This window comes from Atractosteus spatula, chromosome 3 (genome assembly GCF_055471065.1).
Source record: "Atractosteus spatula isolate fAtrSpa1 chromosome 3, fAtrSpa1.hap1, whole genome shotgun sequence".
Taxonomy (NCBI): Eukaryota; Metazoa; Chordata; class Actinopteri; order Semionotiformes; family Lepisosteidae; genus Atractosteus; species Atractosteus spatula.
This window is the reverse complement of record NC_142708.1, coordinates 71,084,535-71,107,798: the sequence shown is the minus strand read 5'-3', so window position 1 is coordinate 71,107,798 and position 23,264 is coordinate 71,084,535. Positions and strand designations below refer to the sequence as shown.

General features: G+C 53.8%; 2 protein-coding genes across 5 annotated transcripts; one reads left to right on the top strand and one right to left on the bottom strand.

Annotated features, from left to right (window-relative positions):
- Window positions 1-211: 211 nt before the first annotated feature.
- Window positions 212-11,818, bottom strand: LOC148838622 (kelch repeat and BTB domain-containing protein 8). Of its 3 annotated transcripts, none has more exons than XM_088910233.1 (6): window positions 11,692-11,818; window positions 11,284-11,379; window positions 8,574-8,717; window positions 7,614-7,692; window positions 2,679-2,906; window positions 212-1,697 (listed from the first exon to the last, which is right to left on the bottom strand). In XM_088910233.1, the coding sequence occupies exons 1-6, from the start codon at window positions 11,738-11,740 to the stop codon at window positions 242-244; spliced, it is 2,052 nt and encodes a 683-aa protein (XP_088766359.1). In that variant the 5' UTR covers window positions 11,741-11,818; the 3' UTR covers window positions 212-241. The 3 variants fall into 3 exon arrangements, with proteins under 3 accessions (XP_088766359.1, XP_088766360.1, XP_088766361.1); XM_088910234.1 differs by lacking the exon at window positions 11,692-11,818 and adding an exon at window positions 11,496-11,604 and having other exon boundaries at window positions 11,201-11,379; XM_088910235.1 differs by lacking the exon at window positions 11,692-11,818 and adding an exon at window positions 11,496-11,604.
- sars2 (seryl-tRNA synthetase 2, mitochondrial) lies at window positions 11,760-22,595 on the top strand. 2 transcript variants are annotated; one of them, XR_016090795.1, is made up of 17 exons: window positions 11,760-12,027; window positions 12,859-12,954; window positions 13,275-13,304; window positions 14,692-14,832; window positions 15,683-15,737; window positions 15,848-15,911; window positions 16,342-16,447; window positions 18,257-18,304; window positions 19,158-19,266; window positions 19,977-20,022; window positions 20,425-20,512; window positions 20,712-20,824; window positions 20,921-21,014; window positions 21,128-21,220; window positions 21,428-21,493; window positions 22,079-22,321; window positions 22,529-22,595. XR_016090795.1 is itself a non-coding variant. In XM_088910236.1 (16 exons), exons 1-16 carry the CDS (start codon window positions 11,761-11,763, stop codon window positions 22,208-22,210), a joined length of 1,548 nt encoding a protein of 515 aa, XP_088766362.1. In that variant the 5' UTR covers window position 11,760; the 3' UTR covers window positions 22,211-22,478. The 2 variants fall into 2 exon arrangements, 1 of the variants encoding a protein (XP_088766362.1); XM_088910236.1 differs by lacking the exon at window positions 22,529-22,595 and having other exon boundaries at window positions 22,079-22,478.
- Window positions 22,596-23,264: the final 669 nt, after the last annotated feature.

The window sequence follows — 23,264 nt, the reverse complement described above, 5'->3', positions numbered from 1 at the left end:
AAACACGGGGGGGCCTGCCTCCCGTGAGGCCTTCGCCCCACACCGACGCGTGGTGGGGGGGGGGGGGGCTGCGATGCTCCGAGACCTCTCAGCCCGTCTCCGTGGCGTCGCCCTGAAAGTTCGCCTTTCTCTTCCTTTTCCAAAACAGAGGCGGAACAAACGCGGCGGGCAGGGCGGATCGGCGCACGCGGGGGGGGGGGGGGGGCGGCTCCCCCGGGCCCCCGGGCCCCCCCGCCTCTCTCTACTCGTCCTGGGTCCGCTCCGCGCCGTGCGAGCCCCTGAGCCGCGCCAGGATGTGCTTCTTGGGGAACTTGAGCGTGGTGCAGCCGAACTGGCTGACGCCGCCGGTGTCGCCGGGCAGCTTCTCGCGCCTCTGCACCCAGCTGCGCCAGCCGGGCTTCCAGCAGTACACGCTGTCGTAGAAGCGCGAGCCGTTCTCCCCGCCCAGCACGTAGATGCGCCGCTTCCAGCGCGCCACCCCCCCCGCGGCGATGCGGCGGGGCAGGCCGGGGAAGACCACGGGGCTGGGGGCGCGGTCGCTGCCCCCCGCGCCCCCGCCGCCGCCCGTGGCCGACTCGCGGCTGGAGCCCCGGCCCTCGCGGAAGAAGAGCACACGGCCCGTGGCGTCCAGCGGCTCCAGCTGGGTGAAGTTCCCGTCCAGGAATTTGGTGGCGTCGCGGCAGTAGCCCCCGACGGCGCACACCCCGCCCCGCACCGCCACCCCGCCCGCGCAGCAGGTGGCGCCGGAGTCCAGGCCGACGTGGCTCCAGTGGCCCGTGGCCGTGTGGTAGATCAGCACGCCGGAGTGGATGGCGGCCCGGTTCTGCTCCAGCGTGGCGCCGCCCATCAGGTAGAGGCGGCCGCGCAGGGCGGCGCAGGCGAAGGAGCGCAGGGGCAGGGGCAGCCGCGGGCCGGGGCGCCAGGCCAGCGCCCGCAGGTCGAAGCACTCGGCCGAGTCCAGCAGGGCGCCGCGGTTGCAGCCGCCCAGGGCGTAGAGCGTGTCGCCGCAGCCCAGCAGCCCCAGCATGGCACGGGGCGCGGCCATGGGGGGGCGCTCCAGCCAGCGGTCGCGCACCACGTCGTACTCGTGCAGCGCGGCCGACACCTGCCCGCTGCGCAGCACGCCGCCGGCCACGAAGAGGCGGCCCTCCACCGCCGTGCAGCCCGGGCACAGCAGCGAGCCCAGCGCCGCCAGCTGCTCCCACTTGCCCGTGCGCGGGTCGAAGCAGTCCACCGTGAACTCACCCTCGCGCAGGGAGCCGTCCTCGCGCGGCTTCAGGTCGATGCAGACGATCTTCTTCTCGAACATGCCCTCCCGCGGCCGCAGGGGCCCCCCGGGGGCCGCGCCCCCCAGCTCCTCCTCCAGCCGCCAGCTCTCCTCGGCCGACAGCAGGCCGGGCCGCAGGTGGCGCAGCAGGGCGGGCATGTGCAGGTAGCGCTGGCGGGGCTGGTGCTCGGCCCAGCGGCGGGCGGCGTCGTACACCTCCAGCTCCGACTCCACGCCCAGCCGGTCGGAGGACAGCAGGCTGCCCAGGGTGCCCGGGTCCAGCAGCAGGAAGTCCCGCTGGCGCGAGACCCGTGGGAAGTGCTGGGCCACCAGCCGCAGGGAGGCGCGCAGCAGCAGGGGGTCGTGGTGCGAGCGGGCCAGGGAGTACATCCCCAGGCAGTTCTCCACGCTCAAGTGCTCGAAGAGGAACCTGCGCAGGGCGACACAGGGACAGGCACCATCGTCACTGCCGGGCAATCAAATCAACTGATCTCACACAGACTGGTCCAGTGATCTCTGGACTGTAGGGTTACAATAGGACACAGACTGGACCAGTGATCTCTGGACTGTAGGGTTACAACATGACACAGACTGGACCAGTGATCTCTGGACTGTAGGGTTACAATAGGACACAGACTGGACCAGTGATCTCTGGACTGTAGGGTTACAATAGGACACAGACTGGACCAGTGATCTCTGGACTGTAGGGTTACAATAGGACACAGACTGGACCAGTGATCTCTGGACTGTAGGGTTACAATAGGACACAGACTGGACCAGTGATCTCTGGACTGTAGGGTTACAGTATGACACAGACTGGACCAGTGATCTCTGGACTGTAGGGTTACAATATGACACAGACTGGACCAGTGATCTCTGGACTGTAGGGTTACAATAGGACACAGACTGGACCAGTGATCTCTGGACTGTAGGGTTACAATAGGACACAGACTGGACCAGTGATCTCTGGACTGTAGGGTTACAGTATGACACAGACTGGACCAGTGATCTCTGGACTGTAGGGTTACAATAGGACACAGACTGGACCAGTGATCTCTGGACTGTAGGGTTACAATATGACACAGACTGGACCAGTGATCTCTGGACTGTAGGGTTACAATAGGACACAGACTGGACCAGTGATCTCTGGACTGTAGGGTTACAGTATGACACAGACTGGACCAGTGATCTCTGGACTGTAGGGTTACAATATAACACAGACTGGACCAGTGATCTCTGCACTATAGGGTTACAATTTTTGTTTTCAAACTAATAAGTGTGTTTTACTCTTTGAAAAAGTGAAATTACTATCATGCTAAATGTTAATTATCCCTAACACTAAGATTTCTTCAACTTTTCCCTCTGTGTGCGCGGGACTGTGCCACTGCCCGACGACTGTTGCCATAGTCACCTGGAACATAGGTCCTGCAGGGGCAGGACTTGAAGCCGATTGGCCGCCACAAACAGATCCTCAGCCGTCTCCAGGTTCAGTCCCGCCTCCCCCGTGTAGACGAACTGAATCACAGTCTCCATGACCTCGGGGGTCACCTCCTCCAGCCGGATCTCCGTGAGGCGGGACTCCACCAGCGGGCTGGTGAACATGGCGCGGAAGTAGGGGCTGACGGCGGCCAGGAGTGCCCTGGGACACGGGAGCAGAGAGATGAGCAGCTGTAATCAATCATTACTAATTAACGACCGGAAAGTCAGTCAAAGACCTACAAGGGCCAGCGGACAGGAGAGCATGAGGGGCTGTTGCTGCTGGTCTTCCTCACACATGGGAGGAGACGTGTGGTCTTAGTATTAGTAGGGCTTTAGGGCAGTAGGATCAAGAGCAGTGATGCAGTCATACAGTATCAGCAGGAGGGCTGTAGGATCAAGAACAGTGGTGCAGTCATACAGTATCAGCAGGAGGGCAGTAGGATCAAGAGCAGTGGTGCAGTCATACAGTATCAGCAGCAGGGCTGGAGGATCAAGAGCAGTGATGCAGTCATACAGTATCAGCAGGAGGGCTGTAGGATCAAGAGCAGTGATGCAGTCATACAGTATCAGCAGGAGGGCAGTAGGATCAAGAGCAGTGGTGCAGTCATACAGTATCAGCAGGAGGGCTGTAGGATCAAGAGCAGTGATGCAGTCATACAGTATCAGCAGGAGGGCTGTAGGATCAAGAGCAGTGATGCAGTCATACAGTATCAGCAGCAGGGCTGTAGGATCAAGAGCAGTGATGCAGTCATACAGTATCAGCAGCAGGCTGTAGGATCAAGAGCAGTGATGCAGTCATACAGTATCAGCAGCAGGCTGTAGGATCAAGAGCAGTGATGCAGTCATACAGTATCAGCAGCAGGCTATAGGATCAAGAACAGTGGTGCAGTCATACAGTATCAGCAGGAGGGCTGTAGGATCAAGAGCAGTGATGCAGTCATACAGTATCAGCAGCAGGCTGTAGGATCAAGACCAGTGATGCAGTCATACAGTATCAGCAGCAGGCTATAGGATCAAGAACAGTGGTGCAGTCATACAGTATCAGCAGGAGGGCTGTAGGATCAAGAGCAGTGATGCAGTCATACAGTATCAGCAGCAGGGCTGTAGGATCAAGAGCAGTGATGCAGTCATACAGTATCAGCAGGAGGGCTGTAGGATCAAGAACAGTGGTGCAGTCATACAGTATCAGCAGGAGGGCTGTAGGATCAAGAACAGTGGTGCAGTCATACAGTATCAGCAGCAGGCTGTAGGATCAAGAGCAGTGATGCAGTCATACAGTATCAGCAGCAGGGCAGTAGGATCAAGAGCAGTGATGCAGTCATACAGTATCAGCAGCAGGCTGTAGGATCAAGAGCAGTGATGCAGTCATACAGTATCAGCAGCAGGGCTGTAGGATCAAGAGCAGTGATGCAGTCATACAGTATCAGCAGCAGGGCTGGAGGATCAAGAGCAGTGATGCAGTCATACAGTATCAGCAGGAGGGCTGTAGGATCAAGAACAGTGGTGCAGTCATACAGTATCAGCAGGAGGGCTGTAGGATCAAGAACAGTGGTGCAGTCATACAGTATCAGCAGCAGGCTGTAGGATCAAGAGCAGTGATGCAGTCATACAGTATCAGCAGCAGGGCTGTAGGATCAAGAGCAGTGATGCAGTCATACAGTATCAGCAGGAGGGCTGTAGGATCAAGAGCAGTGATACAGTATCAGCAGCAGGGCTGTAGGATCAAGAGCAGTGATGCAGTCATACAGTACCAGCAGCAGGGCTGTAGGATCAAGAGCAGTGATGCAGTCATACAGTATCAGCAGCAGGGCTGTAGGATCAAGAGCAGTGATGCGGTCATACAGTATCAGCAGGAGGGCTGTAGGATCAAGAGCAGTGATGCAGTCATACAGTATCAGCAGGAGGGCTGTAGGATCAAGAGCAGTGATGCAGTCATACAGTATCAGCAGCAGGCTGAAGGATCAAGAGCAGTGATGCAGTTATACAGTATCAGCAGCAGGGCTGTAGGATCAAGAGCAGTGATGCAGTCATACAGTATCAGCAGGAGGGCTGGAGGATCAAGAGCAGTGATGCAGTCATACAGTATCAGCAGCAGGGCTGTAGGATCAAGAGCAGTGCTGCAGTCATACAGTATCAGCAGGAGGGCTGTAGGATCAAGAGCAGTGATGCAGTCATACAGTATCAGCAGGAGGGCTGTAGGATCAAGAGCAGTGATGCAGTCATACAGTATCAGCAGGAGGGCTGTAGGATCAAGAGCAGTGATGCAGTCATACAGTATCAGCAGGAGGGCTGGAGGATCAAGAGCAGTGATGCAGTCATACAGTATCAGCAGGAGGGCTGTAGGATCAAGAGCAGTGATGCAGTCATACAGTATCAGCAGGAGGGCTGTAGGATCAAGAGCAGTGATGCAGTCATACAGTATCAGCAGCAGGGCTGTAGGATCAAGACCAGTGATGCAGTCATACAGTATCAGCAGGAGGGCTGTAGGATCAAGAGCAGTGATGCAGTCATACAGTATCAGCAGCAGGGCAGTAGGATCAAGAGCAGTGATGCAGTCATACAGTATCAGCAGGAGGGCTGTAGGATCAAGAGCAGTGATGCAGTCATACAGTATCAGCAGCAGGGCAGTAGGATCAAGAGCAGTGATGCAGTCATACAGTATCAGCAGGAGGGCTTTAGGATCAAGAGCAGTGATGCAGTCATACAGTATCAGCAGGAGGGCTGTAGGATCAAGAGCAGTGATGCAGTCATACAGTATCAGCAGCAGGCTGTAGGATCAAGAGCAGTGATGCAGTCATACAGTATCAGCAGGAGGGCTGTAGGATCAAGAGCAGTGATGCAGTCATACAGTATCAGCAGGAGGGCTGTAGGATCAAGAGCAGTGATGCAGTCATACAGTATCAGCAGCAGGGCTGTAGGATCAAGAGCAGTGATGCAGTCATACAGTATCAGCAGGAGGGCTGTAGGATCAAGAGCAGTGATACAGTATCAGCAGCAGGGCTGTAGGATCAAGAGCAGTGATGCAGTCATACAGTATCAGCAGGAGGGCTGTAGGATCAAGAGCAGTGATGCAGTCATACAGTATCAGCAGCAGGGCTGTAGGATCAAGACCAGTGATGCAGTCATACAGTATCAGCAGGAGGGCTGTAGGATCAAGAGCAGTGATGCAGTCATACAGTATCAGCAGGAGGGCTGTAGGATCAAGAGCAGTGATGCAGTCATACAGTATCAGCAGCAGGGCTGTAGGATCAAGAGCAGTGATGCAGTCATACAGTATCAGCAGGAGGGCTGGAGGATCAAGAGCAGTGATGCAGTCATACAGTATCAGCAGCAGGGCTGTAGGATCAAGAGCAGTGATGCAGTCATACAGTATCAGCAGCAGGGCTGTAGGATCAAGAGCAGTGATGCAGTCATACAGTACCAGCAGGAGGGCTGTAGGATCAAGAGCAGTGATGCAGTCATACAGTATCAGCAGCAGGGCTGTAGGATCAAGAGCAGTGATGCAGTCATACAGTATCAGCAGCAGGGCTGTAGGATCAAGACCAGTGATGCAGTCATACAGTACCAGCAGGAGGGCTGTAGGATCAAGAGCAGTGATGCAGTCATACAGTATCAGCAGCAGGGCTGTAGGATCAAGAGCAGTGATGCAGTCATACAGTATCAGCAGCAGGGCTGTAGGATCAAGAGCAGTGGTGCAGTCATACAGTATCAGCAGCAGGGCTGTAGGATCAAGAGCAGTGATGCAGTCATACAGTATCAGCAGGAGGGCTGTAGGATCAAGAGCAGTGCTGCAGTCATACAGTATCAGCAGCAGGGCAGTAGGATCAAGAGCAGTGATGCAGTCATACAGTATCAGCAGCAGGCTATAGGATCAAGAGCAGTGATGCAGTCATACGGTATCAGCAGCAGGGCAGTAGGATCAAGAGCAGTGATGCAGTCATACAGTATCAGCAGCAGGGCTGTAGGATCAAGAGCAGTGGTGCAGTCATACAGTATCAGCAGGAGGGCTGTAGGATCAAGAGCAGTGATGCAGTCATACAGTATCAGCAGGAGGGCTGTAGGATCAAGAGCAGTGATGCAGTCATACAGTATCAGCAGGAGGGCTGTAGGATCAAGAGCAGTGATGCAGTCAAACAGTATCAGCAGCAGGGCAGTAGGATCAAGAGCAGTGATGCAGTCATACAGTATCAGCAGGAGGGCTGTAGGATCAAGAGCAGTGATGCAGTCATACAGTATCAGCAGCAGGGCTGTAGGATCAAGAGCAGTGATGCAGTCATACAGTATCAGCAGGAGGGCTGTAGGATCAAGAGCAGTGATACAGTATCAGCAGCAGGGCTGTAGGATCAAGAGCAGTGATGCAGTCATACAGTATCAGCAGGAGGGCTGTAGGATCAAGAGCAGTGATGCAGTCATACAGTATCAGCAGCAGGGCTGTAGGATCAAGACCAGTGATGCAGTCATACAGTATCAGCAGGAGGGCTGTAGGATCAAGAGCAGTGATGCAGTCATACAGTATCAGCAGGAGGGCTGTAGGATCAAGAGCAGTGATGCAGTCATACAGTATCAGCAGCAGGGCTGTAGGATCGAAAACAGTGGTGCAGTCATACAGTATCAGCAGGAGGGCTGTAGGATCAAGAGCAGTGCTGCAGTCATACAGTATCAGCAGGAGGGCTGTAGGATCAAGAGCAGTGGTGCAGTCATACAGTATCAGCAGGAGGGCTGTAGGATCAAGAGCAGTGATGCAGTCATACAGTATCAGCAGGAGGGCTGTAGGATCAAGAACAGTGATGCAGTCATACAGTATCAGCAGGAGGGCTGTAGGATCAAGAGCAGTGCTGCAGTCATACAGTATCAGCAGTAGCCGTACCTGTGACAGGTAAACTTCCTCCCCTCTACTATCAGAGTCACGTCACAGAGCTGCCGAGCATCCAGGAGCTGCTTGAGACCTGACAGAGAAATTTACATTTTTAAAACTTCAGAGGATTTTCGACAATTAAAATGCTAAATAGTCACAGTCCCCGAATGACCTAAATAACTGAAGAACTGAGCAACCTCCTTTAAAAAAAACACACGTCCCATATTATACATAATACTCTCTACACACATTTTAATCCCCTTCTGTGCACTTTAACCTGCTTTAATATACTAGGGCAATAAAGCCAAGTTCCACCAGTGGGTGTCGCTTGTCTCTCTTAAAGAGAAATTAAAAATATTTCATTTTCCGAAATAAAAGCAGTGGCCCAGTATAGCCACCAGGGACACTGTGCTACAGAGGCTGAGGATAAGGTGCAGATTACTCAGTCCCTGCAGATCTAGTGACAGTTCCTAACAACAGGGGTGTCCTGGCTCACTTCTATTCTGCCTTGTGCAATCTGGGTTTCCCAAAATTCCCCCTTGACTCTCTCGTTTCTCCCAGATCTGCTGAGGAGTGGGAGCGCTGCAGCATGATGATGTCAGGCTTGAGACCCGAGACCCGAGACCCGAGAGCAGCTGGGCGTAGGATCTGGGAGACCTTCTGTGATGCAATGAGTGATACAAGAGCAAGACCACTCTGACCTACTGGTCTCCAGCCTGCTGGCTGCTGCAGTAACTCTGGAAATCCCAGTCACAATCGATCAAGGACACAGCCCAGAGTTCTTGTAACTGCTGGGTTCCGATAGTTGTGGCTCTGGTGCAAGGTTCCACCCGGGACTTATTTATTGGTCAGGGTACTAGGAAGCTTCTTCATTGTGTGCGCCGGCACCTCAGTTTGTCCAGGTGTGCAACGTGCGCCGTGCGCGCTGTATCAGTGTACGCGGAGAGCGACCGCTCCGGGTCAGTCGGGTACCTTGGGTGACGTACTCTCCCAGAGGGGTGGTGGTGTCGTCAGGGAAGTCCTCCTCTTCAGAGTCGCTGTCGGAGAGCGGCTCTCCTGGGCCACTGTCCCCATCCTGCCAGGGCTGCGGCCGCCACATCGCCAGCTGACACTGTCCTGCAAGACACACACAGGCTCCGTCACACAGAGACACACACAGCCTCCGTCACACAGAGACACACACACAGACACACACAGCCTCTATCACACATAGACACACATACAGACACACACAGAGACACACAGAGACACACACACAGACACACACAGCCTCTGTCACTGCTCGCACACACAGCCTGATTTAGGAACACAAAGGGAACTTCATTTTAGAAATAAAAGCCTGTTGCTCTGTTTGAAAGGGCGACTGAGAGATGAGGTTAACCTGTCAACTTGGTCTGTCCTCCTTTCTTTACTGCAATAAAAGAAATCAGGACTTGATTCGTCTGAAACATGTGTGGTTTTCCTTGTGGAGTCTAACAATACCCTCTACTTCATACACAGCTCCAGAAAAATAAGATAAGATCAGATCACTTTATTGGCCATATACAATTTCCTGCATTAGGAATTTGTCTTTTCACAGACCCCAGCTTGCTCTCCATGAGACACGCAGACAGGGAGAGAAGCTGGGGGTCAGAACGCAGGGTTGGCCATTTATACAGTGCCCCTGGAGCATCTGGGGTTAAGGGCCTCACTCAGGGGCCCAGCGGAGTAGGATTCCTCTGCCGGCCGCGGGATACGAACCGGCAACCTTCCAGCCACAGGCGCAGATCCTGAGCCACAGAGCCAGCGCTCCGCCATTAAACTGATCAGAACAGACACTACACTTGCTCTGGGCCATAGGCCACAAGCGGAAGGACCAGACGCAGATTCAGGAATCCAGGTGGGGTTGTGTTTGAGAAGTTCATCTTCTCTCAACGGGAACGTGGGCTCTGGGAGGCCCCAGGACTGTGGAGAGGCGGTGCCATTGCTGCCGGGTCCAGCCAGGTCCGGTTTCCGGAAGCGGAGCAGCCTCTCCGGTTCCAGTCCCCCGAAAAAGGGACAAAGCAGCGAGGAGGCTGGCCAGACCCGCGGACCAGCGAGAGCCCCGTCCTCCTGCGTCACGCCATGTCTGTCGGTCGGCACCAAGCCCAGTGCCTGCTCGGCACGATCCCGGGCTCCAGCAGGTAGCCCCCGCCCCGGAGATCTCGGACATACGATGCTTAATCGGACTTTGATGGCCACGCAAAAGAAACACGAACCAGCGTTAGCGGTTTAAACACGAGATGACCAGACGGAGACACGTGGCCGATACTGAGGGTAGATATGAAGTATGAAGTAGAGGGTATTGTTAAACTCCACAAGGAAAACCTCACACTTACGTAGAGCTTTTCTGGACCCTCCACCCAGAGTTCTGCACAGGTAATGGGAACTCCCCACCACCCCCACCAGTGTGCAGCCCCACCTGGATGATGTGACGGCAGCCAGAGTGCACCAGTACACTCTCCACACACCAGCTCTCAGTGGGGAGGAGAGCAGAGTGACGGAGCCAGTTCAGAGACGGGGATTATTAGGAGGCCATGACTGGGAAAGGCCAGGGGTAAATTTGGCCAGGACACCGGGGTAACACTCCTACTTTATTTTCAAGAAACACCCTGGGATTTCCATTAACCACAGAGAGTAAGGACTTCGTTTTTTTACGTCTTTTCCGAACGACAGCGCCTGTTTACAGTATAGTGTCCCCGTCACTATAGTGGGGCATTAGGACCCACACAGACCGCAGGGTGAGCGCCCCCCTACTGGCCACACTAACACCTCTTCCAGCAGCAGTTTTTCCCAGGAGGTCTCCCCTCCAGGTACTGTCCAGGATCATACTGTTGAGCTCCAGGGGGCTGCCAGCGGTGAGCTGCAGGTGATAGAGCTGCTGGCTAGATGATACACACCTACTGCACGGACAAGCGATCCGACCACAATGAGAGACTCCGATCAGAGAGGGGAGAGGGCACACAGAGAGACGCGTGGGCGCTCTGGCCGCGACGCAGATGTGGGGTGAACACTCCCGCCCTCCGGGGAGCAGAATGGGGGGAGGCAGGAGGCAGGAGGCAGGAGGCAGACAGAGCGTCCAGCACCAAGGGCACTCGACAAGCAGGCAGGACGAACGGCCAGGCCACAGGAACAGTAACAGAATCAGAGAGAAAGACAGGTGGGCTGCCAGGGAGGCTGAAAGGTATCCAGACACTTACAGCGTCGGTGTGACAGTCTGCTCTGTTCTTGACAGAAGGATACAAAGAGAGATACATAATTTTGCGCCTCAGACTTGCGCAGAGGCCACGTTGATCTCCAAGCCGCGCTCTCGGCTGTAGTTTATGTCTGACGGAGACACAGACCGAGGCGGACAGACGGGGGAGGGGGCTCAACCAGAGACCCACGGCCCCCCCCACTCTCCCCGGGGGACCTCCGAGACTGTCCAGAACAACACACGCGCGCGCGGGGCCACCACCATTCCTTCCCAGCAGCGTGGAAAATCAACGAGAGCACAAACTGCCGAGGTCTCCCCACCCCCCTACCCATCCCTCTCTCTCCGTCCCCGGGTTACTCGGTCGCCCCTGAAGCCCGAAGCTCACCGGTGCGCTGAGTCAGTCCGGCACACGCTCTCCCGGACCGGCGACCGGACCGCTGCACCCCGGCGCACGCCGCGTCAGCTCACCCGCGTCCTGCGCACCGCAGCCCGATCCACACGCCGTGCCTGTCGGAACAGCGGTCGGGCGCATCCCGGGGAATGCGGCTCTAGTGCAGCGGGCTCCTGTGTCGGGAGAGATGAGGAACTAATGAGCGCGGTGTTCTGGCTCCATCGCACCGGTGGACCGTCCAGCACCTGCAGAACCAACCCCTCCCGGGCCGCGGGGAGGGACCACTAACCTGTAGGCACCGCCTGACTGTCTTCCTTGGAGAAACGACGCCGAATTAGAATTAATGTTCGTTTTAAAAACCCACTTTTTCCGACTGTCAAAACGACCACACGCACACGGTCCCATAGAACAACAGCGTAGTCGGAATCGGAACAACCTAGAGTACTTCCGCCCGTCTGATTGGTTGGAGTCCGATCCCGCCTTACCGTTTCGACGCTCCCATTGGCCTACATTTGTTTCCAGTCCCGCCCACATCTCCCATTTCCGTATTCAACATGGCGGCGCCCATGGGTGTGTTTCTGCGCGGCGGCTTCGTGTCGCTGAAGAAGCCGCTCGATCCCCGCCGGTTCTGGGGGTCAGCCGGTGGGGTGGGTCGCCGCTGCAGACACGCGGGCCGCAGCAGGCTGTACGAGCACGTCCGCGAGGGCTACAGCGACAAGCCCGAGCTGGACATGCGCTTCGTGTGTGAGCACACCGACAGGGTCATCGCAGAAGTGGAGAGCAGGAAAGGAGACCTGCGGGGGGAGGACGTGCGAGGGATCGTGAGTCTGTCTGTGTGCCTGCCTGTCCGTATTGAGTGTCCGTCCTCCTGCCAGCCTGCCTGTCCGTATTGAGTGTCCGTCCTCCTGCCTGCCTGCCTGTCCGTATTGAGTGTCCGTCCTCCTGCCAGCCTGCCTGTCCGTATTGAGTGTCCGTCCTCCTGCCTGCCTGCCTGTCCCTATTGAGTGTCCGTCCTCCTGCCTGCCTGCCTGTCCCTATTGAGTGTCCGTCCTCCTGCCTGCCTGTCCGTATTGAGTGTCCGTCCTCCTGCCTGCCTGCCTGTCCGTATTGAGTGTCCGTCCTCCTGCCTGCCTGCCTGTCCCTATTGAGTGTCCGTCCTCCTGCCTGCCTGCCTGTCCGTATTGAGTGTCCGTCCTCCTGCCTGCCTGCCTGTCCGTATTGAGTGTCCGTCCTCCTGCCTGCCTGCCTGTCCGTATTGAGTGTCCGTCCTCCTGCCTGCCTGCCTGTCCCTATTGAGTGTCCGTCCTCCTGCCTGCCTGCCTGTCCCTATTGAGTGTCCGTCCTCCTGCCTGCCTGCCTGTCCGTATTGAGTGTCCGTCCTCCTGCCAGCCTGCCTGTCCGTATTGAGTGTCCGTCCTCCTCCTGCCTGCCTGCCTGCCTGTCCCTATTGAGTGTCCGTCCTCCTGCCTGCCTGCCTGTCCCTCTTCGGTTGTGCCAGGCGCACTGTGGGGGAGGTCTGAGCTCCGTTCTCGCCTTCGTCAGCTGAGGTCCCAGCTCGACACTACGCAGAGCAGAGCGGGGCATGTATCAGTAGTCTGCCCAGGTGGTGCAGGTGCATGAGGGGCAGCGCTCAGGTGTGTCTCTCTCTCCAGGTGTCCGTGTGGCAGGAGCTGCAGGCGGTGGGCGAGGATATTGCGCGCCTGGAGCAGGAGAAGAGGGAGGTCAGCGAGAAGGTCCGGGCCCTGGTGGTGAGTGTGTCTCTCCCCCATGCCTGAAGACAGCTGGGCGCCCATCTGTTTCAGGAATATAGACCACTTTCTGCAATGCTATCTTGATGAAACAAAAGCTCTTCTACCTGTGAGGACCTGTCCAATGGGCTGTATAATGAAAACTGTGGCCAATGGTCCCATCTGTGTGTGTTCCAGACTACACTGTCACACAGTGTTCATTTGCACTGCACAGCTGTTGAAACACACCAGCTGACGTTTTGCTGTTTGAGCATGCTATAGAGGTGGTGTGTGGTGGCTGTGTTGTCCTTAGTCTTCATTTCCTTCTGTTTTAATTTCAGGAGCAGCAGGACAAGGCTGTGCTGCCCAGTGTAAGTACACTACACGTGTTTCTAATGCACTTTTTATAGATGGCACTGCCAAGTGGTGTCCAGAAAAAACACTAGGGCAAAAAAATTCAGTGCTTCGGTATTCCATCTCATTATGAGCTAAATTTCACATATACATATTTTAACAACCCCAAAAAGGCTTTAGAAAGAAGTGGGAATCCCAGCTGGCTCAGCCACTGTAGGCACTTTCATGGATTGCACAATGGGCCTTCAACTCCAGAGATCACTGGTCCAGTCTGTGTCCTATTGTAACCCTACACTCCAGAGATCACTGGTCCAGTCTGTGTCCTATTGTAACCCTACACTCCAGAGATCACTGGTCCAGTCTGTGTCCTATTGTAACCCTACAGTCCAGAGATCACTGGTCCAGTCTGTGTCCTATTGTAACCCTACAGTCCAGAGATCACTGGTCCAGTCTGTGTCCTATTGTAACCCTACAGTCCAGAGATCACTGGTCCAGTCTGTGTCATATTGTAACCCTACAGTCCAGAGATCACCGGTCCAGTCTGTGTCCTATTGTAACCCTACAGTCCAGAGGTCACTGGTCCAGTCTGTGTCATATTGTAGCCCTACAGTCCAGAGATCACTGGTCCAGTCTGTGTCATATTGTAACCCTATAGTCCAGAGATCACTGGTCCAGTCTGTGTCATATTGTAACCCTACAGTCCAGAGATCACTGGTCCAGTCTGTGTCATACTGTAACCCTTTAGGCAAGAAATTGCTGTGGTGAAAGTCTATGAGGCCCCTATGTAAGCCTTTGCATTCAATTTTATTTTATTTTTTCCTTTTTTGTTTTTTACGAAAACAACCTATAATGCACTTTCCCATAAACACATTAACAGACATAAGCATCTAAAAAGTGTTCCAAGAAAATTGTGTGGACGGGTCATCTTTCCTGTGCGAATTGTCCTGCCACAATGCCAGTCAGCATCTGGGTTCTCAGTCGCTTTAGTCTTGTGGCTGTTGAAGCAGCCCTCTGAACAGTGCCTCTTCGAGGGCAGCCACACCTCCGTGAAGTGCGTGAAGTAGATCTCGATATCCAGGTGCTTATGGTGCATTCAATTTTAATACCACACTGCCACCTAGTGGTAGGTTTATGATATGGAATTCAAAATCAGAATCGTTTTCTTTCCCTTTTCGATCGTGTAACAACCTCACCGGAAGTAAATTGTAAAAAACCTAAAATAGGTAGCTGTAATAGTAATATTGGCTGTAGTTTTCGCAGTTATTTGTTTGATTATTCAGGGCTGGAAAATGTTTTGGAATAGAAGAATCAAACATCACCGTTGCATCTGTGAAAGTGTCCTTCGGTGTTTGTGTAGCCATGTTCTTTCAGTGAACTGTGTCTTTTCATCGTTCTGTCTCTCAGCTGCCAGAATACCAACATCTGCGGGGAGCCGGGCGGGATATCCGTCTCAGACTGAACCAGCTGTACCCCCGGCACAGTGAGCTGGAGTGCAAACACTACACTACCACCCTAAGACTGCCCAACCGCACAGACCCCAGTGTGGTGAGTTTCTCTCACATGACATTGCCTGACAAACCCTGAGACTTTGAGAGAGATTCTCTGAGCCCAGGACCCACTGTCCCATTCCCTGCGCCCAGGACCCACTGTCCCATTCTCTGAGCCCAAGGCAAACTGTCCCATTCTCTGAGCCCAAGGCAAACTGTCCCATTCTCTGAGCCCAGGACACACTGTCCCATTCTCTGAGCCCAAGGCAAACTGTCCCATTCTCTGAGCCCAGGACACACTGTCCCATTCTCTGAGCCCAAGGCAAACTGTCCCATTCCCTGCGCCCAGGACCCACTGTCCCATTCTCTGAGCCCAGGACCCACTGTCCCATTCTCTGAGCCCAAGGCAAACTGTCCCATTCTCTGAGCCCAAGGCAAACTGTCCCATTCTCTGAGCCCAGGACACACTGTCCCATTCTCTGAGCCCAAGGCAAACTGTCCCATTCTCTGAGCCCAGGACCCACTGTCCCATTCCCTGCGCCAGGACCCACTGTCCCATTCCCTGCGCCAGGACCCACTGTCCCATTCCCTGCGCCCAGGACCCACTGTCCCATTCCCTGAGCCCAGGACCCACTGTCCCATTCCCTGAGCCCAGGACCCACTGTCCCATTCCCTGAGCCCAAGGCAAACTGTCCCATTCCCTGCGCCCAGGACACACTGTCCCATTCCCTGCGCCCAGGACACACTGTCCCATTCCCTGCGCCCAGGACACACTGTCCCATTCTCTGAGCCCAGGACACACTGTCCCATTCTCTGAGAGACAGTGACACTAACAGACGTGCTGAAGAACTATATTGGCCTTCAGAAGATTTGCCCAAAATACCAACCAGGCTCCATTGTTTTTTCAGCCCGTTGGGGATGAGAGCCAGGCCCGCGTGGTGGAGCTGGCTGGGCAGAAGCCTGGTAAGACGGGATCGGACCCTGTGCCGGGGAAGTGTGTACAGTGTGGACATCTCAACCCCTGATCGTTCACGATGTTTCCCTTCGTTCCATCTCTGCCTGTTCTTTCGCAGATTTTGACTTTAAAGTCAAAGGGCACCTGGAGATCGGAGAGGGGCTGGACATCATCAGGCAGAGGTGAGAAGCCTGGCTGTGTGAAACGTGGGCTTTAGCACGAGCCCAAAAGCTGCCTCTCTTGCTGTTTGGCTGCCGTGTGCCCTGTGGGCACCATTAGGAGATGAGGAGTGGGGTGTTAATTTTGCATGAGGTCTCTTTGTTTCCGGTAAGCAGCGCCCCCGGCAGTTTCCAGGCTATTGAGAGTGAAGAGGGAGGGGAGTCTGCAGGGAAAACCATTGTATTAGCAAATTACAGGATTTGAAAAGTCCAGGCATCACAACTGTCAAGCATTATTGTGTTCTAAAGTACAGGGTGTTGCCTTGGAGTATAATGCACCTTTTTGATGAGCTTGTACATGAACATTGATACTTGTCTTTCTACCCCTTTCCCTCTCTCTGTGTCTCTCGCTTTCTTTCCACCTCCACCCCCACCCCCCGTGTGTGTCTCCTAGGCGGCTGGCTCATGTCTCCGGTCACCGGTCGTATTACCTGCGGGGGGCGGGGGCTCGGCTGCAGGCTGCTCTGCAGAGCTTCGCCCTGGACAAGCTGCAGCGCAGGGTGGGACAGTGAGCGAGCGTCTCCGTCTGTCGCTTCGGTGCTCTGGCTGTTCTGCTCCTCTTTCGTCCATCTCTGTGGGCCGTTTGTGTGGCTCTTCTGCCCCTGTGGAACACCAGACAGTTACAAACAAGGAGAGATCGTTCAGCCCATCAGCCCCTTTTGTTGGTAGCTTATTAGCTGAGGCTCTTGACCTCATCACCGTCCACAGCATGGTTGGGTAGCTTGTTTAAGACCCCACGTCTCTGACTCCCCCCAGTTCCATACTGCCTCCCACTTACCTCTGAAAGCTGGTGGAGGTGGCTCACCCGGTCTTTAAAGACTCATGCAGCCTCAACAGAGCAACAGGCAACAGACTATTCCCATAGACTCAACAGAGCAACAGGCAACAGACTATTCCCATAGACTCAACAGAGCAACAGGCAACAGACTATTCCCATAGACTCAACAGAGCAACAGGCAACAGGCTATTCCCATAGACTCAACAGAGCAACAGGCAACAGGCTATTCCCATAGACTCAACAGAGCAACAGGCAACAGGCTATTCCCATAGACTCAACAGAGCAACAGGCAACAGGCTATTCCCATAGACTCAACAGAGCAACAGGCAACAGGCTATTCCCATAGACTCAACAGAGCAACAGGCAACAGGCTATTCCCATAGACTCAACAGAGCAACAGGCTATTCCCATAGACTCAACAGAGCAACAGGCTATTCCCATAGACTCAACAGAGCAACAGGCTATTCCCATAGACTCAACAGAACAACAGGCAACAGGCTATTCATAGAGAGTCCACAGAGCAACAGGCAACAGACTATTCCCATTGACTCAACAGAGCAACAGGCAACAGGCTATTCATAGAGAGTCCACAGAGCAACAGGCAACAGACTATTCCCATTGACTCAACAGAGCAACAGGCAACAGACTATTCCCATAGACTCAACAGAGCAACAGGCAACAGGCTATTCCCTTAGACTTAACAGAGCAACAGACTATTCCCATAGACTCAACAGAACAACAGGCAACAGGCTATTCCCTTAGACTTAACAGAGCAACAGACTATTCCCATAGACTCAACAGAGCAACAGGCAACAGGCTATTCATAGAGAGTCCACAGAGCAACAGGCAACAGGCTATTCCCATAGACTCAACAGAGCAACAGGCAACAGACTATTCCCATAGACTCAACAGAGCAACAGGCAACAGACTATTCCCATAGACTCAACAGAGCAACAGGCAACAGGCTATTCCCTTAGACTTAACAGGGCAACAGGCTATTCCCTTAGACTTAACAGAGCAACAGACTATTCCCATTGACTCAACAGAGCAACAGGCAACAGGCTATTCATAGAGAGTCCACAGAGCAACAGGCAACAGACTATTCCCATTGACTCAACAGAGCAACAGGCAACAGACTATTCCCATAGACTCAACAGAGCAACAGGCAACAGGCTATTCCCATAGACTCAACAGAGCAACAGACTATTCCCATAGACTCAACAGAGCAACAGCCAACAGACTATTCATAAAGAGTCCACAGAGCAACAGACTATTCCCATAGACTCAACAGAGCAACAGCCAACAGACTATTCATAAAGAGTCCACAGAGCAACAGGCAACAGACTATTCCCATAGACTCAACAGAGCAACAGGCAACAGGCTATTCCCTTAGACTCAACAGAGCAAGACACTAGCCCCTCAGAGTCAACAAAACAAGAGGCACACACACAGACATACTTTAGGCTTTTTTCATTTTTAAACACCCATTACAGAAGATATGCGAAATGAAGACCCTTTTCCTCTCTTCCAGGGCTTCGTGCCAATGGTGGTGCCAGACATGCTGAAGGGGGCTGTGTTTGTGAGTATATCTCTCTCCTTGCCCCCTGCATCAGAAGAGCGCAGCGCTGACACCCGTTTCACCCCCAGCCTGCTCTCCAGCTAGAAGTGCAGCTCAAGTAAAAATGGGGAAGTTGTTGGAGTTGTGAATGAAAACTCGTAACGGAACAGTAGCAAAGAGCAGTTTCTAAATTATGTAGACAATACTGTCAGCACAGGGGAGAGAAAAGAGAGATGCAGGGTGTCTCCCAGAATAGGGCTTGAACCCTTCCAATCAAACATCTCCCACCTGTCAGACTATCGCAGGATGTACTTGATAGAAACGTTCCCAGAAAGGGAAGTCAACTGTGTGAATATCTTAAAAGTGTCTAAAATTCTATATACATTCAAAACAGTGTATCACCTGTCAGGATCTCTCATTACAAATTGAAGTAAAATGATCAGCAGTTCTTTAGGACTTGAAAGTAACAGTCACTAAGAGATAAGATATAAGATCACTTTATTGGCCATATATGATTTCTTGCATTAGGAATTATCTTTTTGCAGACCCCAGCTTGCTCTCCATGAGACACACAGACAGGGAGAGAAGCTGGGGGTCAGAGCGCAGGGTCAGCCATTTATACAGCGCCCCTGGAGCAGTTGGGGTTAAGGGCCTTGCTCAGGGGCCCAACGGAGTAGGAGTCCTCTGTCGGCCATGGGATTTGAACTGGCAACCTTCCAGCCACAGCTGCAGATCCTTAGCCACAGAGCCACCACTCCGCCCCGCCTCCACCAGACTACCGAGTGTTCGATTGCTGGTGTTCAAGCAGTATGCGCAAAGTAGTGTGATGTGACTGTGCTCCTTCCTCCTCGCTGTTCCCTCTCCTCTCCCTCAGGAAGGCTGTGGGATGCAGCCCCACGCCCATCAGTCCCAAGTCTACTCCCTGGACCCCTCGCGCTTCCCTGATCTCAACCTGGCCGGCACCGGGGAGGTGGGGGTGGCGGGTAAGAGTGTCCCCCATTGCCACTGCACACTCTCGCACCCTGCAGGCACACGCTGCAGGCTTCCTTAGGAGGGGTAAGGCCATCCCAGTCACTGGAACAGAGGAACAGGAGAGGGTTACAGAGAGGAGTCTGCTTAACCCATTGTTAGTTTGGTGAATTACTGATCTGAGGTTCTCATCCAGCCATTTTGTTGTCATCTTCTTTGCCAGCAAGGCAGCTTGTTCCAGGCACCCACCACTCTTAGTATAAACAACTGGCTCCTGGTCCAAGTTCTGAATGCTCTTCCTTTTCACCTCTTGTGCTCTCGTGTTCTCCTTTCATCGCCGGGCACAGTAGAATCCATTGAATTCTCTTCCTCAATTCAATTTCGGATTTTGAATGGTCCCTGTAATCTATGCTCGAGTCTGAAAAAAGTCAGTTTCCTTTAAGCGGTCAGTGTCTTGCATTCATCCAGGTTATATCTGGAATCTTCTTTCATCTCTTTCTTAGGCAGCTATTTCCTTTTTGTAGTGCAGCAAACAGAACCGTGTTCAGTATTTGACTGTATGTGTTTTGTTCGTAATGTGTTGCATGTTTGAGGTTGTGCTGTACAGTGTGTGTTGATGAGGTGAAGTGACTCTGTGCTCTGTGTGTGATTGTTGGCGCTCTGTGCTGTGCGCTGTGTACACTAATGCCATGGTTCTATACTGAGTCTGGTTTTCCTTTGGCAGGGTATTTCATGGACCATGCAGTGAACTGGAGGGACTTGCCTGTGAGGTGAGCCTCGCCTAACTCCTGAACTGACCTGATCGGCTCTCTTTAGGCACATGTTGCAGTGCAGCTGGCAAGACCTGAATCTGTCCTCCGTTCACTCATTCACTGTCTTCCTGGATGCTCCACAGGGAGCAGTGTGGCTCAATGTCTGAAAAATGGCACTTCTGGACATTTCAGTCCTGGTGTGTCGCACGGTTGGTACATCATGGTATTGGTGCATCTTAGTCCTGGTGTTTCATACTGGTGATGTATCTTGCTGCCGGTGTTGGGGTATGGCCCCTACTTCTCCAGCACCACTGCAGGTTGTCTCAGTGGTGAACCAAACTGAATAAAGCAACGTGTTATTTGTGCTGTTGCAAATATCAGGGATCTGTGCGTGACTCTGTGTCTGTGTGTGTTGTGCAGGACCGTCTGCAGCAGCACGTGTTACCGTGCTGAGACAGACACGGGCAGGGAGGCCTGGGGGCTGTACAGAGTGCATCACTTCACCAAGGTGATCCTCCACACCCGCTCGCACACTGGCTGCAGTTTCCTAGGTTCTGGTCAGAGACTGGGTACTGTCACAGTGCTGACTTGTCACAATGCTGGTGTAATACTGCTGTGGTGCACGACAGCATCAGTGTTGGAATGCCAGTGCATTGCATGGCTAGTGTATTAGTGTATAGGAACATCACAGTGCCGGTGTGTCACAGGTGGAGATGTTTGGCGTGACTGCAGATGAGACGGGCCAGGAGAGCTCAGAGCTGCTGCAGGAGTTCCTCTCCCTGCAGAAGGAGATTTTCTCTGACCTGGAGCTGCACTACAGGTCAGTGAGTTTGTGTGGTGCGTGTCTGTATTAAGTCCTATAGGAAGACTGTGGAGTGGTCAGGCCCCTGGTATTGACCAGTCTGGCTGTCTGCAGGGTGCTGGACATGCCCACCCAGGAGCTGGGTCCTCCCGCGTACAGGAAGTTCGATATCGAAGCCTGGATGCCTGGAAGAGGCAGTTTCGGGGAGGTCAGTGCAACATTATTTCTGGCCAATCAGGACCTGGAAATGTGTAGATTTCAAACTCCTGTGCTACAGATTGTCCTGCCTGCTGACCCCCACCCCTCTACCCTCTCCTTCAGATCTCCAGTGCCTCCAACTGCACGGACTACCAGAGCCGGAGACTCCACATCATGTACGAGAACGAGGAGGGCAGCCTGTACTACGCACACACTGTAAGAGAGCGTCTGCGTGTGCTTCAGCATGGCCTACACGTGCGATTGTGTGCGAGGGCCGCTCTCTGCCACAAAACAGAGAACGGGACTTGAGGTGTGTGTGTGTGTGTGTGTGTGTGTGTGTGTGTGTGTGTGTGTGTGTGTGTGTGTGTGTGTGTGTGTGTCCGTCTGTCTCTGTCTGAGAATGCCCCTTGATCTGCCCCGCAGGTGAACGCCACAGCCTGCGCAGTGCCCAGGACCATCATCGCCATTCTGGAGACCCACCAGACCAGGGTGAGCAGGGAAGGGGGGCACGTGGGGGGGGAGGGGAGAGAGACAGGGGACAGAAGAGGGTATTAGACAGAGAGTGGGGGATGCAGGAGGATATTTAACAAAAAACAATGCAAAAAAACATGACAAACGCATGAGTGAAACCAAGGGAAACAATATTAAAATACAGTGATTTAGTAAGACCTCGTTCTGTATACTATGTGCATTGCAGCTCAAGAAAGACTTCATTAAGTAACTCCTTGTGTGACATAACACCCTGTACATTACTTTTGAACGTGTACAGAAGAAATGAACAGAATTTCTTCAGTATTGAACAGTTACAATCAAGTCTAGGCCATTAGGCCTTTCTAGCCTGTGTGATAGTAGAGAGCCGATCGATCCAGCCCACCCAGAGAAGTACCAACTTTGAAACACCAACGCCGGTGGATATTGAGAGGTGGTGCAAGTACAGTGGGTTGGAGGACTAGCTCACCCTGCCCAGCTGTGCTGCGAGAGCAGTTTCCCTGCAGTCGTTGGAAGACGTGGCTGAATGACAGGCCAGTGATTTGTCGTCTGCTGTTCTCCGACTCCCTGTCTCCCTCTCTCCAGGACGGGACAGTGCGTGTACCGAAGGTCTTGCAGCCCTATCTGGGGTCAGAGGTCATCGAGAAGCCCAGGTCCGCCCCCCTGAGATACATCGGGCCGAACCAGCCTCACCAGCCCATCCGCAAGACGGGCTGAGCCCCCCCCACTAGCCATCCCGCGAATCGAGTCTCTGCCGAGGAGACGCTACCCGAACGCTGACCCGGCCCAGCCCGAGGGGAGCGATCCATTCCAGGGGTGCGGAACAAGGTTTGCACTACAGGGAGCTTGTTCCTGTTTGTCATCCAACCTTCACACGCTTTTAATCCAGTCCGGTAGTGCTCAGACTCTGCTTTCACTGCCATTGTGGGGGGAAAAACAAGTCTTTTGTCTCTACTGTAAATAAACACCTGAATTCGACAATAAAGGCTGCCTGGCTTCTTTGTCTTTTGGCATGACTGCATCTGTGTATCCCAGAATCCTCCGGGCAGTCCCGAGGTAGATACGAGCGCAGTGTGAAGACCGAATCGCCTACAAGTCTGCGTGTCCACCTGCTGATCCCCAGCCTGGCCGTGGTCCAGCAGCTCTCCAGAGGCTAGTAGACGTGGTATTGGCAGTACAGCACACCTTTCCTTTGCACGTGTTTCATAAGGGACGTACTGAAATGGCCAGGAGCTGTTCGGCTGTGAACATGAGCTCATCGGAGCAGCTGGTGGACCAGTAGGTGGCGCTCTTCCCTTTTGAGACAGAAATTGCAAAGCAGTGTGACACTGGGTAGCAGTTGGCCAGGACACTGTTCTGGTCAGGGATAAGTCCAGTAATGCCGGCACGGACTGCTTCTGATTAGCGAAAAGGCAGGGGCGCAGTGGTATTCGGTGCTGGAGCAGCAGCATGCCCTGTTTAAAGATTAATGGCACACCACGCCTCGGCACACGCCTCGCAGACTGGGGGGGGCATGTTGGTGTACGTTTCCCAGAACACAAATGTCTGGCTCTGTGCTTGTTCAAGAGAGGAGCAGGCTCAGCCCTGGGGTGCTTTTCCCCAATACCATGCTCTCCTCCCTTTTGTGTTTTAAAAAGTCAGCTGCAGCGAGGAAAACAAAGGCGTCATGAATGCATTCAGAGTGTACCTTTTGTTTGGGAAAATTACTCTGCTGCAGCATAGAGGAGTGATGGACTCAAGGCCACAGGGTTTCATTCTTTACACTCAGCAC

What these genes read in the sequence shown, in the direction of transcription:
- LOC148838622 (XM_088910233.1), bottom strand. Translation starts at nt 11,740, where the DNA reads ATGTGGGCGGGACTGGAAACAAATGTAGGCCAATGGGAGCGTCGAAAC. An exon ending in CCAATGGGAGCGTCGAAACG is followed by an intron (nt 11,380 to 11,691) that starts GTAAGGCGGGAT and finishes CTCCCGACACAG; the next exon opens with GAGCCCGCTGCACTAGAGCC. An exon ending in CTGCGGTGCGCAGGACGCGG is followed by an intron (nt 8,718 to 11,283) that starts GTGAGCTGACGC and finishes TGTGTCTTGCAG; the next exon opens with GACAGTGTCAGCTGGCGATG.
- sars2 (XM_088910236.1), top strand. Translation starts at nt 11,761, where the DNA reads ATGGCGGCGCCCATGGGTGTGTTTCTGCGCGGCGGCTTCGTGTCGCTG. An exon ending in GCTGGCTGGGCAGAAGCCTG is followed by an intron (nt 15,738 to 15,847) that starts GTAAGACGGGAT and finishes GTTCTTTCGCAG; the next exon opens with ATTTTGACTTTAAAGTCAAA. An exon ending in GAAGAGGCAGTTTCGGGGAG is followed by an intron (nt 21,015 to 21,127) that starts GTCAGTGCAACA and finishes CCTCTCCTTCAG; the next exon opens with ATCTCCAGTGCCTCCAACTG.